The following is a 15708-nucleotide window of genomic DNA, read 5'->3' on the forward strand; positions in this document are numbered from 1 at the left end:
TTTCAAAAGAAAAGGAAAATGAGGGTTGAGTGTCTGATACGATGAGAAGGAGAGTATATGATGGCACGTGTGGAGAGAGAATGCAAAAAAGTGACAAAAATGTTTGAGAAAGGATCAAGAGTGGCTCAAAAATCCCCCGTGAGGTGTGTTTGGAACCATTCCAAACTCACACCTTCTCTTTCACTTCTTTCGATGCTTAAATTATTCACGAGTCAAGTTCTCTTATTACTTCCAATATCTCCTAACACATTTTATTTCTCATTTTCCCAATTTAACCTTCTCTCTTTCTATCTATTCACAATGCATAAATGTAACTCATAAGGGTGTTTTAGTAAGTTGCACAAAAAAATCTATATAGAATTTTGTCTTTGAATAAATGAGAGTCATGTGAGAGAAGAAAACACATGAGATCATATGGATTTGAGAGCTCATTTCTCTTCCTTTAAATGACCTCAGAACTCATCAAAATTGATAGCAAAAGAAAGGTTTGCACCAAAGAGATAGAAAGATAGAGAGAGAGATAGAAAGAGAGAACACAAAAGAATGGTTTCTAGGGAGCAAAAGAGAGCAGCACTGCATGAGAAGCTGCAACTTCTTCGTTCTGTAACTAACTCTCATGCTGTAAATATTCTCTGCTGCATTTTCTATCTGCTATATACATCTTTTTCTTTTCTCTCCATCAATATTCTGATTGAAGAATGTTCAAACCTCTCTTTGCTATATATATATATATATATACTCTTGTTCTTAATTTGGATTCAGTTTTATTAATGGAATTATGGTGTTCTAATATACTTGTTATGGTTTTTATGCATGGTTGATGGCAGATAACTGATACCTCGATTGTAATCGATGCATCAAAGTATATCGAAAATCTAAAGGAAAAGGTAGAAAGACTAAATGAAGAAATAGCTTCTGCAGAAAGTTCAAGTGTTCATAATCCCTTGCCTATGGTAATTCAGAAAGTACTTAGATTCACAATATAAGTAATTTTTCGAAACTCAATCAGAATCTGACACGGACAGCAGACACGGTTGGATAAACAATTTAATTAATCGCTAATATTATAAATACTTATAATATAAATATGTTTATGTAATAATCTATTGAAAATAGATTATGAATAAGTATACACATAACAAACAATCTTACAAGTGTTTATTTTAATAGAAAAATTCAATCTATCTTTAGAAAAATCTTAGCCCTAATAACTTGTGCCAGAAATAACTTCTCTCTATATATATGTTGATCATCAAGTAATTAATTTTCTAAGATCTTGTTAATATGAAAATTTGATTAATGGAGTTACGTTTTATGAATGGATTATTTGTGCAGATTACAGTGGAAACCCTAGAAAAAGGATTTCTTATAAATGTTTTTTCAGCCAAAAGCAGCCAAGGTATGCTTGTTTCAATACTTGAAGCCATTGAAGAGATGAGACTTACAGTTCTGGAAGCTAGGGTTTCTTGTACAGACAATTTCCGATTCCAAGCTGTTGGAGGAGAGGTAAAATACGCACACTGATACATCTATCAACTGAACTGAATTAACAAGACTAATCATATATTTACGTTTCCCACTGAACTGAATTGACGAGACTAATCATATATTTATGTAAAAACATTTTTACACTTTGTATAATAACCTCAAGTTCTCAACATGAGTATCATTAACCTCTCTATCTATTTTCTTCACTTGTCAATATTTTTGTATGTCACATGTTTTGTCCCTTTATGTAAAAACCATTCCTCATTGGTTTTCTCGAGAAAAGGGACCAAGATGCTGTACAATGAATCATTGATGTTGGTCATGTAATACCTATAATCTTAACCCTAATAATACTATATAGTTTTCATTAATTGTCTACTATATATAGAAGCTAGCTAAATTTATCAATAAGAATATTTTCTTGCATGAGAATGATGGAATGATGTTGTGACTTATGTAGAATGAAGAACAAGGAGAGACCATTGATGCACAAGCTGTGAAACAAGCTGTAGGACAAGCAATAAAAAATTGGAGTGAAAATTCTGATCAAGTGTAAATTGCAATATATATTGCGAATTCCTTATTTATTATTATTTTTCTATCATTTTTTTGCTAAGAGGCGTTTTGTTGGTTTAAGGTATTAAGCTTTTGTGTAAGATAGCTAGCTAGCTTCCAAATCTTTCACTTCTGCAAATTTTAATGACAATATATGAAGGTTAAAGGTCATGATCTAAGAGACAAATTGATGATTTTTTTTTTGTTAACAACATAATTAGATATATATTATAAAGGGGTTTAAGGATTACTGAATTACACTACTAATAAATTCAATAAGATTTCCTACATAGCCATACAATTGAAAGGATAATGCACCACTCATAAAAAAAAAAAAAACTACATGGTATTTTCAAAATTTCTACCCAATTACCACCTTCAAGATGTATGTAAAATATAATTGAAAAAACTCTTACAAAAGGAGTCTTCTAGAAGTGAATTATATGAGATAACCCTTCTAAGATTCAAATTATTCTTTGTCGAGATCCTATTGAACAAAAATTGTTAGGTGTGCCTATAATAATGTTTTTAAGGAGAAATGTTATCATAGGCAATTCCGTATATGATAACATTTCACAAAGCTTTTGTTGTTAAGAAAACGTTTAAGGTTTTGAAAGGTGACATGAAAGTTTGAGAGAGTTTGAAATAGGGAGGTGTTTGAGAATTTAGATTTTTAGTGCATGTTTGGATTAGCTTTTGGAATGGCCAAAAACAATTCTAGAGATGTAGAATTGATTTTGGGTGATTTTGATATGTTTGGTTAGACAAAAGTAGAGTTGATTCTGCCTCTAGAATTGATTCTACTTGAAGCTACAATTTATAGCTTCTGCCTCCGAATTGATTCTGGATGATTTTTACACTGAATTTTTTTGTTCAACTCACTTTTACATAAATGTATCCAAACTTAAATCAATTCTGCTAAACTCAATTATGCAAGAATCAATTCTACCAAACTAAATTCCGCTAGAATCAATTCTCTCCACCGCCAATCCAAACACACCGTGAGATTTAAAAATTGATATTATTGTCTTGGACTTTAGAGCTAATCAAAGATTAAAGATTATTAAATCTGAGGAGATCTCAGTTAGGTATTGATTAAGGATTTTCTTTTGGTTATGAATTCTCGTAATAGGTGGTTGTAGGAAGGGGATGCTAAATATGCCTTCTTCCATGTTCGTATTAAGAGCAGAAATAGGAAGAGGTTTGGAATAGAAGGTGTGTGTGAGATTCAAAAGAAAGTGACTAAGTAATTTTCTGATCATTTCCATGAATCTCTTTGGGATAGGTTTCATTTGGATACGTGTCTTTTTCGGCCCCCTCTCTTTAGTCGAGTCTGAATTGTTGTCTTCCCTTTTTCTTTAATTAAAAGACTCTAATTGGAAATAAGAGTCATGGCTCGGATGAGTTTAACTTTCCCTTCCTTACGAGTTTTTTGCATACTCTATGTGAATTTATTTCAGCAATTTCATTTCCAGGCTACTTTTCCACAAAGTTTCCACTACTACGTAAATGCCATTTCACAACGGTTGGAAAAGAGATACCACCACACTTGATCAACCGTTGTGAGGTAAGGGATGGTTGTATTTATGATGTTTTCCACCACGCCACTTATTACAACTGTTACTTCAAATAGCCCTTTGATATGCTTTAACGCATAACATTTAACAACAGTTGTTCTAAACAACCGTTGTGATATATACACCGAATTTATTATAAATTATGTGGAATTCTTATTTCGCTAATGTCCACTAAACATATAACCGTTCACTCTGGTCTAGAATATTATAATATGAAAAATTAAATTATATTAGAAGAACTCATCTTTTAAACAAACATTAACAACAACATTCATTAACAACATTCATCAATAACAAATCTTAAACAACATATAATATACAACAAACAACTCTTATTAAAAACAACAAAATCATCAAAACATAGCATAAACTACATACAACATACAACTTTTATTAATAAAAACAACAACATATAAACTCATAAAATGTTTCAGAAATGTACATGTCCCATTATGACATCCACAATGAAATGAGGATGAAGCTGAAATGAGAGTCGTAAACTTGTGTTAATTTTGAATGGATGTCATGCTGAATCTTTCTCAAAGGTTTGCAGCGCTCACATTAGTTTCATCCTCATTTTTTTTTCATTCACCATCCCTTCCTACAAGTCAAAACAAACAGAAATTTCAAACATATATGAAACAAGCTATTGAAACGTACACAATAATACATAAATAAATGTTGAAACATAAACTATTGTAAAGACGAACATGTAAGGTAGCCATTTCCTAAGATTTGATGCAACAAAGGTAACCCCTCGAAGAAGGCGATTTTGCTGCATAAGTTTAGGATTTTCATATGAGAGAGACGAGTGACAGAGATGTTACGGTGTTGTTTTGAGAAAGACGAGTGAAAAAGATGTTATAGTTTTGTTTTGAGAGAGACGACTGTTATGTATTGAAGTAAGAGATAATTTCCCTTATATATAAATATGTAACACCTTTCACCACAGTTGATAATATTAACCGTGATGAAATGGTCGCACCTTACACCATGGTTGATTATAAGAATCGTGGTGATATACAAGGTCAAGCCCATTTTGTGACGATAAAGGGAAAGTTTTTGGTGCTGGGATTCAAACCCTTTCACTCCAGGTACATTTTACTACGGTTGTTAAATATGAACTAGTGAATTTTTTTAAGTAAATACAAAAAAAAGGCGTCCAAAAACAAGTTATTATCACGGTTAATAGGAAGGTCGTTTTAATATGGTGTTACTAAATGTCTATTTTGTAGTAATGTTCTTTTCTTGTTTTGTAACTCTGGTTTTGAAAGTGGAATCTCCCTTTTGTTTAGTGGATTTCTGACCAATATATATCTCTGGTAAGTTTGCTTTACAAGCTTGTTGCAAAAGCTCCGGCTACCAGATCGACAAAAGTGATGGAGACTCCTATTTCTCCAAACCAATTTGCTTTCATCAAAGGGCATCTGGTGGTTTATGTGGTAGTGCCTATTAATGAGGTAGCAGACCTTGCTAAGTGATCTAAGAAACTTATATTTAAGGTTTATTTTAAAAGGCTTATGACTTTGTGAGTTGGAGTATCTTGAGTTATATGCTCTCTTGGTTTTGGTTTAATGAAAAATAGTTCTCTATGCGTGTTTGTGTTTTCTCTAATAATATAGCAGTTTTAGTTAATGGGAGTTTGATTTAAGATAATTATTAAAAGAGGGTTGAAGCATGACAATCCCTTTCTACCTTCTCTTTCCTTCTTGTAGTTGAAGGTCTTAATGAGTTATTTTCTATGGCTTTAGAGCTAGAACTCTTTTTTGGGTTTAAAGTTGGGTCCTTTGACTTAGTTTTCACCCATCTTTAGTATGTTGATAATGCCCTTATTTTTGTTGCAACGTCCATGGAAAAAATTTGGATGATCAAAGCTATCCTTCATGGTTTTAAGTTATCTTAGGGGACAACAAACTTTTTGGAGACAACAAGTGATTTTCTTCATTCTAGGTTCGATATTCTACACTTCAAATATATTGGTCTTATTATGGATGCAAATCCTCATTCTAAGTCCTCTTGGAAACCTCTAATTACTTTTATTACTAGAAGGTTGATTTCCTAGCCGCATAAGAATGTTACTTTAGGGGTAAAGTAGTCCCATTGAACTAAATGCTTAATTTTATCCCGTTATTTTACCTTTATTTATTGAATTAACTTAATTCAAAGAAGATTACTTTGGGGTGTTAAAGGTGAAGTCAAATTTCCCTGGGTCAATTGGTTAAATGTTTTCAAATCAAAGAGGTTTGGCGAGTTAAGGGTATGAAACAATCATCTGGTTAACTTAGTTTTGCTAGGTAAATGGAACTAGAGATTGCATTTTCAATGGATAAGATCTTTTTTTGATAAGTATTTAGAGAAAGTGGAGTGTTGTTTTTAGTGTTTGAAAGGGTTAGTCTTTTTCCAGGTAGTGATTTTTTTTGTCGCAAGTAGGGAAGGATGAAGTCTTTTTTGTTACTTCAACCTATAAATCCATATTTAAGGATTAGCTGAACCAAACTTTTCCCCTTATTCAGAGGGATTGGCCTTGTCTTTTATCTGAGATGGTTAAGCCCCTTCCAAGGTGGTTGTCTTCTCGTAGAAACTACTTATGGATAAGTTCCCATATAGATAAAATATTATTAAGCTAGGGGTTCATTTAGAAAATGTTGGTCTGACCTGTAGTATTTTACGAGGAATCATATAATCGGGTTCTCATTTATTTTTCAATTGTGATATTATTTTGACTCTATGGTATAAGATTTTTAGGTGGATAAGATGGTCTTATCTTATTAATAAGGATATATTGTCTTTGTTTAAGTCCTTTTGTGCTTTAGGAAAGTCAAGAAAGATTAGCCTAGTTATTTAGAAATTTATGACTGATTTAGTTTTATCAAGTAAATTTGTTAGTGTGGAGGACATGCACATTTTTTTGGTGTGTAATGGTATCTAGAAAAGTCTTCAAAGTACTCCTACCCTTTCTCTGTTTTGGTTGGAGAACCTTACCTTCATTATGTATTAATTGCGTTTAGAGTGTTAACAAACTTTCTTTTGGGGAGGAGTTTTCTTCCTAACCTTTTGGATAATTTTGGCCATGTATTGCGTCCTGTGATGTCTGATTCTAGTCATTTGATTCCTTGTTAATAATATCTTTGTATTTATCTTGAAGGGTTGCGCATTGGAGGATTCTTTTTGCTTGAGAGGTTTTGCTCTTTAGGTATTCTCTTGTATTTTTTTGTTGCTTTATAGGTTGTTTCTTAACTTGATAGAGGTATTTATAGAGGTCTCAAGAACCTAGGGTTTCCTCGGAAAGGGACACCACACACTTACTCAATAATGGACAATTGAATTCCTATTTCTAAGGGAATCGTGGGTTAGTTAATGACCTTGACTTTCTCGCTTCTTGAGAAACATTTTATCCTATGTTTCCTATGTAGGGACGAGGGAAAATTTAGGCGAGGTGATACCTCCCTTTGGGCGTCATTTTATTATTTCCTTGTCTAGGGCAGTTCAAGGGTATCACCATAGGCTGACCAAGAACCAAAAAAGAATTTACCACAGGTTAATCTCAAACCTAAACACGGACTTGATCACACAATCCCCAAACCAAAGATTTTAAGGGTTTAGCTTTTAACCCAAACAAAAATCTATAAATGGATATTATATTTAACCAAGGTATAAACAAAGGTTCCTTGGTAAAATTTACAATTCTACCTTTCTAGGATTACACTTTAATTCTCACTCATAAAAGGACTTTTCTCACATAGGCACTAAGATTTAAGTATTAGTGAGAAAAAGTGAAAAAAAAAGTTTATAGAGAGAAGGAGAGAGTAAATTTTATCAAAACATGATTCTTAATGAAATGAAATGAGGGAAGGGATATCTTTTTAAAGGCTAGAGGTTGGCTCAAAACGAAATTTCAAATAAATGCATTTTATGACAATCTAATCGATTGACACATGTTTCTAATCAATCAGGAGTTTGAAATATAATCGATTAAAAGTTCAAAAATTATATCTAGCCATTTCACATCATTAAGGCGATGTTCTAATCGCTTGGGACTCAATTTTGGACCGAGCTAACCGATGAGACAAAAGTGCTAATCGATTAGATAAGTCAAAATTTTGCTTAAAGTTATTTTGACAACTCCCATTTCATCTGGCATAACTTCAAGATGTTTTTTAAGATATTTCCTTTGAAAAAATAGTTTGAAAATATATTTTAGTGCGTGTCTTCTTTACCCATGCACTTTTACAATAAAGTCCTTATGCCTTACAATTGGTTCACTCACTACTAATTTAGCCGTTCGTCGGGAGGAGCAATTGACTCGCCAAGCGATCACGTCGGGACAAAATTTTGTTTATATTTCATTTTCATTTCATCTTTTAGGTTATGGTTCTGGGAGAGGGTTTTTGTTCTCTCAACTCCATCAACCTCATTTTTCTCTAGGATTAGCTTAGATAACAACATTAAGATCTTGCATCTTGTGGATTCAGGATGGATTTCTCTTCAATCGGCGCTGACAAACCAGGAGAAGTTTGATTTATCTCTTTTCTCTCTATGTATTTCTTTTTTGTTGGGTTTTGTATATATATTTACTTTGAACTCATGTATATTTGTCGCCCATGGCGTTATATAAAGCTTGCTTTACAAATCTTTGTTGATTGTTGTTTTAGATTTTTGCTCTGTGTTAGGCATTTGGGTTGTTGTAAAGATAGACTTCTTGAATCCTTATCTAGGATGATTATCTGTTAGCTTCTGTATTTTAGAGTTAGATTTAAAGCTAACAATATTTATGGGTGTTGAAGCTTAATGCTTTCGTGTTGGTTGTGTCGTTTGAGAGATCGTCGGGTGAGAGATCATCTATACGATTGATATGAATGTCTGCTGTGTTATTGAGGTGTGTTGAGAGATCGTCGCCGAGATGATATAGTAGTTCTCTCTACTTTAGGTTAGATATGACTTAGGGTGTGAGCGATGTCAGATGACATTGACGAGTATTGTAGGTTGAGTGTAACTGGTCGATAAGTTTAAGTTTGTGAGAAGTAGATTATATACAATGCTTGATAAGTTTCTTCTCTCTGAAGAATGAATTCTTTTTGTGTTGATATTTACTTTTCCATCTTCATATTTAAATTCATTCAAAATCTAACTCATAACTATGGAAACTTTTGAACGGCAGTTTAATAGACCAATCTTTGTGGACACGATAAATTCCCGGATAAATACTTCCAAATCTTTTGTTGCTTATCGTTTTACCGCTTCAGCAGGAGGTCACATGGGATGACAACATGTTAATCACAGTAGTGTGGTGTTTCAACTTCAAGTGGACGAGGGAAGATACCACATCTACTATTGCGATAAAAGAATCTCCCTGGATGCAATTGTAAACACTTTCACAAAGGGCCACCAAGAAATGCACCTTTATTGATCTCTTGTTCATTACTTCCCCGATGGAAATAGGAAATTCTTTAGTAACATAGGGGCGAGTGTTAAAGTCATTGAATGCATTGAGAATCCTACCTTTATGCGGCCAAAGTTCCTCTTTACTTGGCCATAGTCTCCGGAATACACTAGTATACATCATGTCGTAAGAGCTTCTATCATTGGTAAGGATCTAAGACGCGACGCTTATCTATGGATGCAGTCACTGCCAGCAGAAATGTTGCGTTAGGGATCCCTCATACCTTCTCATTGCGTTTGAACCCTAAGATGAGTCTTTCTTTCATCAATTTTCCTTTCACTAATTGAGATCTTAAGAAATTTGTCACCCAATGCTCCTCGTCTAACTCTTCCTTACAAAGCGATCCTCCATTAATTGGCGAGACAAAGGGGTTTGTTGACAATCCTAAGTGGGGCTCGGGAGGTGATGTTGATAGTCAGATCGAAGATCGTCATCACACTTCACGTGAGATCATTGTTGGTGAGAGATGGCTTCGAGATCTGGAAGAATCTGTTGTAGAAATTTGTGAGAATCAAGAGTCAATTTCCAAAGACATTATCATTGTTCCATGGTGAAGAAAGAAATATGTATGCTGAGGGAGCAAGTTTTCAGGTGCGACCATGAAAGTTACCGACGCGACGGAGCAAGGGGGCTGCAAGGTTAACATTCCAATAGTCAAGTCAGTGAAGTTTCAAAGATGTAATTTTTTGGGGTGAGAATAAGATAATACCCGTATCCAGCACATGGAGATGTTTATATACTTTCTTCAATTGAAACTGCCTCTGTCTGATGCGCAGTACGATGCGGGGACCATCCGATCATATTCAACAATAGGTGACTCTTAGAGGATGACGATTATCAATCTCGTATTTTACTGAAGCTCCCATATTCATCTGCAGGAATCCTACTTAAAGAGATTTTGGATTATCAATCTAGTATTTCAGTGAAGCTCCCCTATCTCAATTAAGAACACTTATAAATAATAATTTTATATAAAAAATATAATTTCTTTTATTTATAATATTTATTATATTTTTCAATTAACATAATAAAATAAAATAAGCAGAACCCTTGTCACAACAAACTAACATTATATTTAAAAAAAATAGATAAGAGCATTTGACAATCAAGAATTGATTAATAATACATGATAATATAGTACCTCAGAACATCTTTACTCTCTAGGAACTTATGTAACACCCCATAAAATTCTTTATTTAATTTAATTAATTTTTGGATTAAATATTAGAATTATTGGAGTTAACTGAGAATAATGGAAATAATGAGGCTAATGGGCCAGGGTCGCGTGTAGTAGAAGGGGGGGTGTCAGTGGTGAAGCCCACTACTAATGATAAGCTTATTTTCATAAAATAGAAGGAGTTGTGGAATAGAGAGAATTACAGCGTTTTGGGAAAAGAAGTCTGAACGTGAAAAGAGGAGAAGAGCGAAGAAGTGCGACGCGAAGAAGAACGAAGAATCAACCTTCAAGTAAGGGGGGACTCTTCCGTTTATCTTCTATTATGGGATTATAGGTAGTATGATGGAATTTGATCGTGTTATTCGGATCAATTGGGTTATGCTTAGGTTGTAGAAATGTTAGGTTTTTGGGGGAATTGATTTATAATGAATTGTATTGATCGTGTGTGGTGATAATTGGATGGTTGAATGTATTATAAATGTGTTATAATATGTGTTATTTCACTGTATGCGAAATCTGGTTGGAGTGAGTTTGGTTTGGTAGTGATTCGGTGAAAGAGGGACGAAATCGCAGGCTGTTTTCTGCTATTCGGAGCGCTGGAAATCGCCAGTTCGCGCCGCGTCCAGGAGTTGGCGCCGCGAACTGCTTGGCAGAAGGCCAGGAAGTTTTTGTTGTGTTCAGTACGCGCCGCGAGAGTATGGCCGCGCCGCGAAGGCGTAGTTTCTTCTCGTTCCGCGCCGCGAAACCTTGTTTGCGCCGCGAAGGCGTTGTTCCGATTCGTTCCGCGCCGCGAATGTGTGTGGCGCCGCGTGCTGTTAGTTGTTGCGACAGGCCGTTTTGAAAAGTTTAAAAATGTGTAACTTTTAAACCGTAAGCCGGATTTTGGTGCCGTTTCGAGTACAGTGAAGCTAATCAAATAATTTATATACTCAAATGGTGTTTTGAGTTGTGGCTCGAATTATTTTTAAAACACTCGATCTTATTTGTTGTGGTGGGATATGCTTATAGGTTCACTAATGAATGTCTTATCTGTATGATGACGTGGTTATAACTGGTGTTTATTATACATGTATTGTTGGTATGAAATATGTGTTTTATTGATGATTATGACATTGATCGATGTATGTGGGTGATGAGCATGTTATGGTTGATGCATGCATTCATAATCATTTTGTGGCTGGTCCTTGACGATGGTGGATCAGTGGTAGCTACTTCCCATTGTGTGGAATTAGTGAGTGGGTGTTACCGTATCCTTGACGATGGTGGGTCGGTGAGTTGGGTTATCCCAGATTTTGGTACCACATGCATGTAGTTGCATTGCATTAGGCTGTTTTGCTATTATAACATGAATGGAAGATTGTCCAATGTTATAATATGTGTTAATTGGGTTGTTTGCTTGCTGATTGTATGGTTTGAATCTGATCATAACTGTGATTGGGTGAATGGCATGTGAAATGATATTTTATTATCTATATCTTATAACATTAGTTAAATGTGAATGAGACTCACCCTTACTGTTGTTATTTTTCAGATTGAGGAGTAGCTCTCGTACTTGGTGAGGATTAGCTCGTCAAGTAGTTCGTTAGAGTCAGTTGGGTCCGTGTCATGCTCTGGTCGTGTAACACTGGGGGCGTCGTTTAGAGTTACTTGTTAAACTTTTTATTTTGGATGGATTTTTATGTTAACGTCTTAAGTCTGTGACTTGGCTGGTTGTTATTCAGATGTTAAAGATAATTCCGCTGTGTTAAACATGATGATCTGAATAAATTTGGTTGACGTTCTCTTTTATGGCATGACATGAGTATTATTGCTTAATTATTTGGAAGTTGTAATGCCCTTTTCCATGTTTACTCTGATTATTATTTATTATTTATGCGGGGTATTAGAAGGGTGTTACAATAGTGGTATCAGAGCATAGTTGGTCGTTTGAGTCAGAGTCTTAGTGTCGGTTGACCCCTCGTATGCGATTAGTGTAAGATTGACACTGTCGATACTTCTTGTTCTAATAAATATTATTTGATATTTAGCCGAACAATGGCCGGAAGAGGAGGGAGGAACGACGACGCGATTGCTGAGGCTCTCGGTATGATTGCTGGTGTGTTGGGAGGGAATGCCAATGGAGCTGGAATTGGTGCTGACAGGCAGCTGAATAGTTTTCAGAGGAACAACCCTCCGTTGTTTAAAGGCACTCACGATCCCGAAGGCGCCCAGAAGTGGCTGAAAGAAATTGAAAGGATCTTCCGGGTGATTGATTGTGACGAAAATCTGAAGGTGAGATATGGGACTCACATGCTGTCTGAAGAAGCTGATGATTGGTGGATGGCTAGTAGGGACGAACTGCAAGCTGCAGGTGTTGCAATCACTTGGGCTGTGTTAAAGAGAGAATTCTTGCGGAGGTACTTTTCTGAGGATGTTAGAGGCAGGAAAGAGATTGAATTTTTGGAGCTGACACAAGGTAACATGACTGTGCCTGAGTATGCGTCCAAGTTTGTTGAGCTAGCAAAGTATTATGTCCACTACAATAATGATGAGGCTAGTGAATTCTCGAAGTGTGTTAAGTTTGAGAATGGTCTCCGTGATGAGATTAAGCAGGGTATCAGATACCAGAGGATTCGCAGGTTTGTCAATTTGATTGACTGCAGCCGAATCTTTGAAGAGGACAATATTAAACTGAAGTCGTCACACTCTCGCGAGTTAGTCGACAGGAAAGGGAAAAAGCATATGGATCGTGGTAAGCCATATGGTAAGGGTAATCAGAAAGCTGGAGGCTGGAAGAAGCCTAGTGGGGGAGACTCTAGTGCCCCTATTAAGTGCTTTAAGTGTGGAGAACCAGGACATCGTAGCGGATTGAGTATTCATCCTGGTGCTACCAAGATGTATCATGACTTAAAGAAGCTGTTTTGGTGGCCTGGAATGAAAAAGGAAATAGCTGAATTTGTCTATGCTTGTTTGACTTGCCAGAAGTCGAAGATTGAGCATCAGAAACCGTATGGAGCTATGCAACCGTTATTTATTCCAGAATGGAAGTGGGATAGTATATCTATGGATTTTGTTTCAGGTTTGCCGAGGACGGTGAAGAATTGTGAAGCTATTTGGGTTATTGTGGACAGGTTGACAAAGTCTGCTCACTTTATACCAATGAGAATGGATTACCCAATGGAGAAGCTGGCTCAATTGTATATTGAAAGGATAGTGAGTTTACATGGTATTCCTTCGAGTATCGTGTCAGATAGAGATCCAAGGTTTACATCCAGATTGTGGGAAGGTTTGCAGAAGGCTTTGGGTACTAAGCTGAGATTGAGTTCTGCTTATCATCCACAGACGGATGGACAGACAGAAAGAACTATTCAATCACTAGAAGATTTGTTGCGTGCTTGTGTGTTGGAAAAGGGCGGTGCTTGGGATAGTTATCTACCCTTGATCGAATTTACTTACAATAATAGTTTTCACTCAAGTATTGGTATGGCTCCGTTTGAAGCTTTGTATGGTCGGAGGTGTAGAACGCCTTTATGTTGGTACGAATCTGGCGAAAGTGCTGTGATTGGGCCGGAAATTGTTCAGGAGACAACAGAACGGATTAAGATGATTCAGGAGAAGATGAAGACTTCTCAGAGTCGGCAGAAGAGTTATCATGATAAAAGAAGAAGGACACTTGAATTTCAAGAAGGAGATCATGTGTTCTTGAGGGTGACTCCTACAACTGGTGTTGGTAGAGCACTGAAGTCAAGGAAGTTGACTCCGCGTTTTATTGGTCCGTTTCAAATTACGGAGAGGGTTGGAGAAGTGGCGTATCGCATTGCGTTGCCACCGACACTTGCGAATCTGCATGATGTATTCCATGTATCGCAGTTGAGGAAGTACATTGCTGATCCATCTCATGTGATCCAAGTCGATGATGTGCAGGTAAAGGATAATCTGACAGTTGAAACTTTACCTATGAGGATTGAAGATCGGAAGGTGAAACAATTGCGTGGCAAGGAGATAGCATTAGTCAGAGTAGCTTGAGGAGGACCAGCCGGTGGAAATGTTACGTGGGAATTGGAGAGCCAGATGAAGGACTCCTACCCAGAACTCTTTGCCTAAGGTATGTTTTCGAGGACGAAAACTTTTCTAGTGGGGGAGAGTTGTAACACCCCATAAAATTCTTTATTTAATTTAATTAATTTTTGGATTAAATATTAGAATTATTGGAGTTAACTGAGAATAATGGAAATAATGAGGCTAATGGGCCAGGGTCGCGTGTAGTAGAAGGGGGGGTGTCAGTGGTGAAGCCCACTACTAATGATAAGCTTATTTTCATAAAATAGAAGGAGTTGTGGAATAGAGAGAATTACAGCGTTTTGGGAAAAGAAGTCTGAACGTGAAAAGAGGAGAAGAGCGAAGAAGTGCGACGCGAAGAAGAGCGAAGAATCAACCTTCAGGTAAGGGGGGACTCTTCCGTTTATCTTCTATTATGGGATTATAGGTAGTATGATGGAATTTGATCGTGTTATTCAGATCAATTGGGTTATGCTTAGGTTGTAGAAATGTTAGGTTTTTGGGGGAATTGATTTATAATGAATTGTATTGATCGTGTGTGGTGATAATTGGATGGTTGAATGTATTATAAATGTGTTATAATATGTGTTATTTCACTGTATGCGAAATCTGGTTGGAGTGAGTTTGGTTTGGTAGTGATTCGGTGAAAGAGGGACGAAATCGCAGGCTGTTTTCTGCTATTCGGAGCGCTGGAAATCGCCAGTTCGCGCCGCGTCCAGGAGTTGGCGCCGCGAACTGCTTGGCAGAAGGCCAGGAAGTTTTTGTTGTGTTCAGTACGCGCCGCGAGAGTATGGCCGCGCCGCGAAGGCGTAGTTTCTTCTCGTTCCGCGCCGCGAAACCTTGTTTGCGCCGCGAAGGCGTTGTTCCGATTCGTTCCGCGCCGCGAATGTGTGTGGCGCCGCGTGCAGTTAGTTGTTGCGACAGGCCGTTTTGAAAAGTTTAAAAATGTGTAACTTTTAAACCGTAAGCCGGATTTTGGTGCCGTTTCGAGTACAGTGAAGCTAATCAAATAATTTATATACTCAAGTGGTGTTTTGAGTTGTGGCTCGAATTATTTTTAAAACACTCGATCTTATTTGTTGTGGTGGGATATGCTTATAGGTTCACTAATGAATGTCTTATCTGTATGATGACGTGGTTATAACTGGTGTTTATTATACATGTATTGTTGGTATGAAATATGTGTTTTATTGATGATTATGACATTGATCGATGTATGTGGGTGATGAGCATGTTATGGTTGATGCATGCATTCATAATCATTTTGTGGCTGGTCCTTGACGATGGTGGATCAGTGGTAGCTACTTCCCATTGTGTGGAATTAGTGAGTGGGTGTTACCGTATCCTTGACGATGGTGGGTCGGTGAGTTGGGTTATCCCAGATTTTGGTACCACATGCATGTAGTTGCATTGCATTAGGCTGTTTTTCTATT

The 15708-nt window shown here is 36.4% G+C and overlaps 1 protein-coding gene across 1 annotated transcript; it reads left to right on the forward strand.

Annotated features, from left to right (window-relative positions):
* The first annotated feature begins 221 nt into the window (after window positions 1–221).
* Window positions 222–2254, forward strand: LOC131617663 (uncharacterized). Its single transcript, XM_058888921.1, has 4 exons — window positions 222–621; window positions 828–953; window positions 1336–1506; window positions 1949–2254. Exons 1-4 carry the CDS (start codon window positions 544–546, stop codon window positions 2042–2044), a joined length of 471 nt encoding a protein of 156 aa, XP_058744904.1. The 5' UTR covers window positions 222–543; the 3' UTR covers window positions 2045–2254.
* The last annotated feature ends 13454 nt before the right edge of the window (window positions 2255–15708 follow it).

This window comes from Vicia villosa, linkage group LG7 (assembly GCF_029867415.1).
Source record: "Vicia villosa cultivar HV-30 ecotype Madison, WI linkage group LG7, Vvil1.0, whole genome shotgun sequence".
NCBI lineage: Eukaryota > Viridiplantae > Streptophyta > Magnoliopsida > Fabales > Fabaceae > Vicia > Vicia villosa.

Coding starts and splice junctions, on each gene's coding strand:
- LOC131617663 (XM_058888921.1), top strand. CDS start 544: ATGGTTTCTAGGGAGCAAAAGAGAGCAGCACTGCATGAGAAGCTGCAA. Junction 622..827: donor CTGTAACTAACTCTCATGCT/GTAAATATTCTC, acceptor GGTTGATGGCAG/ATAACTGATACCTCGATTGT. Junction 954..1,335: donor TTCATAATCCCTTGCCTATG/GTAATTCAGAAA, acceptor TTATTTGTGCAG/ATTACAGTGGAAACCCTAGA.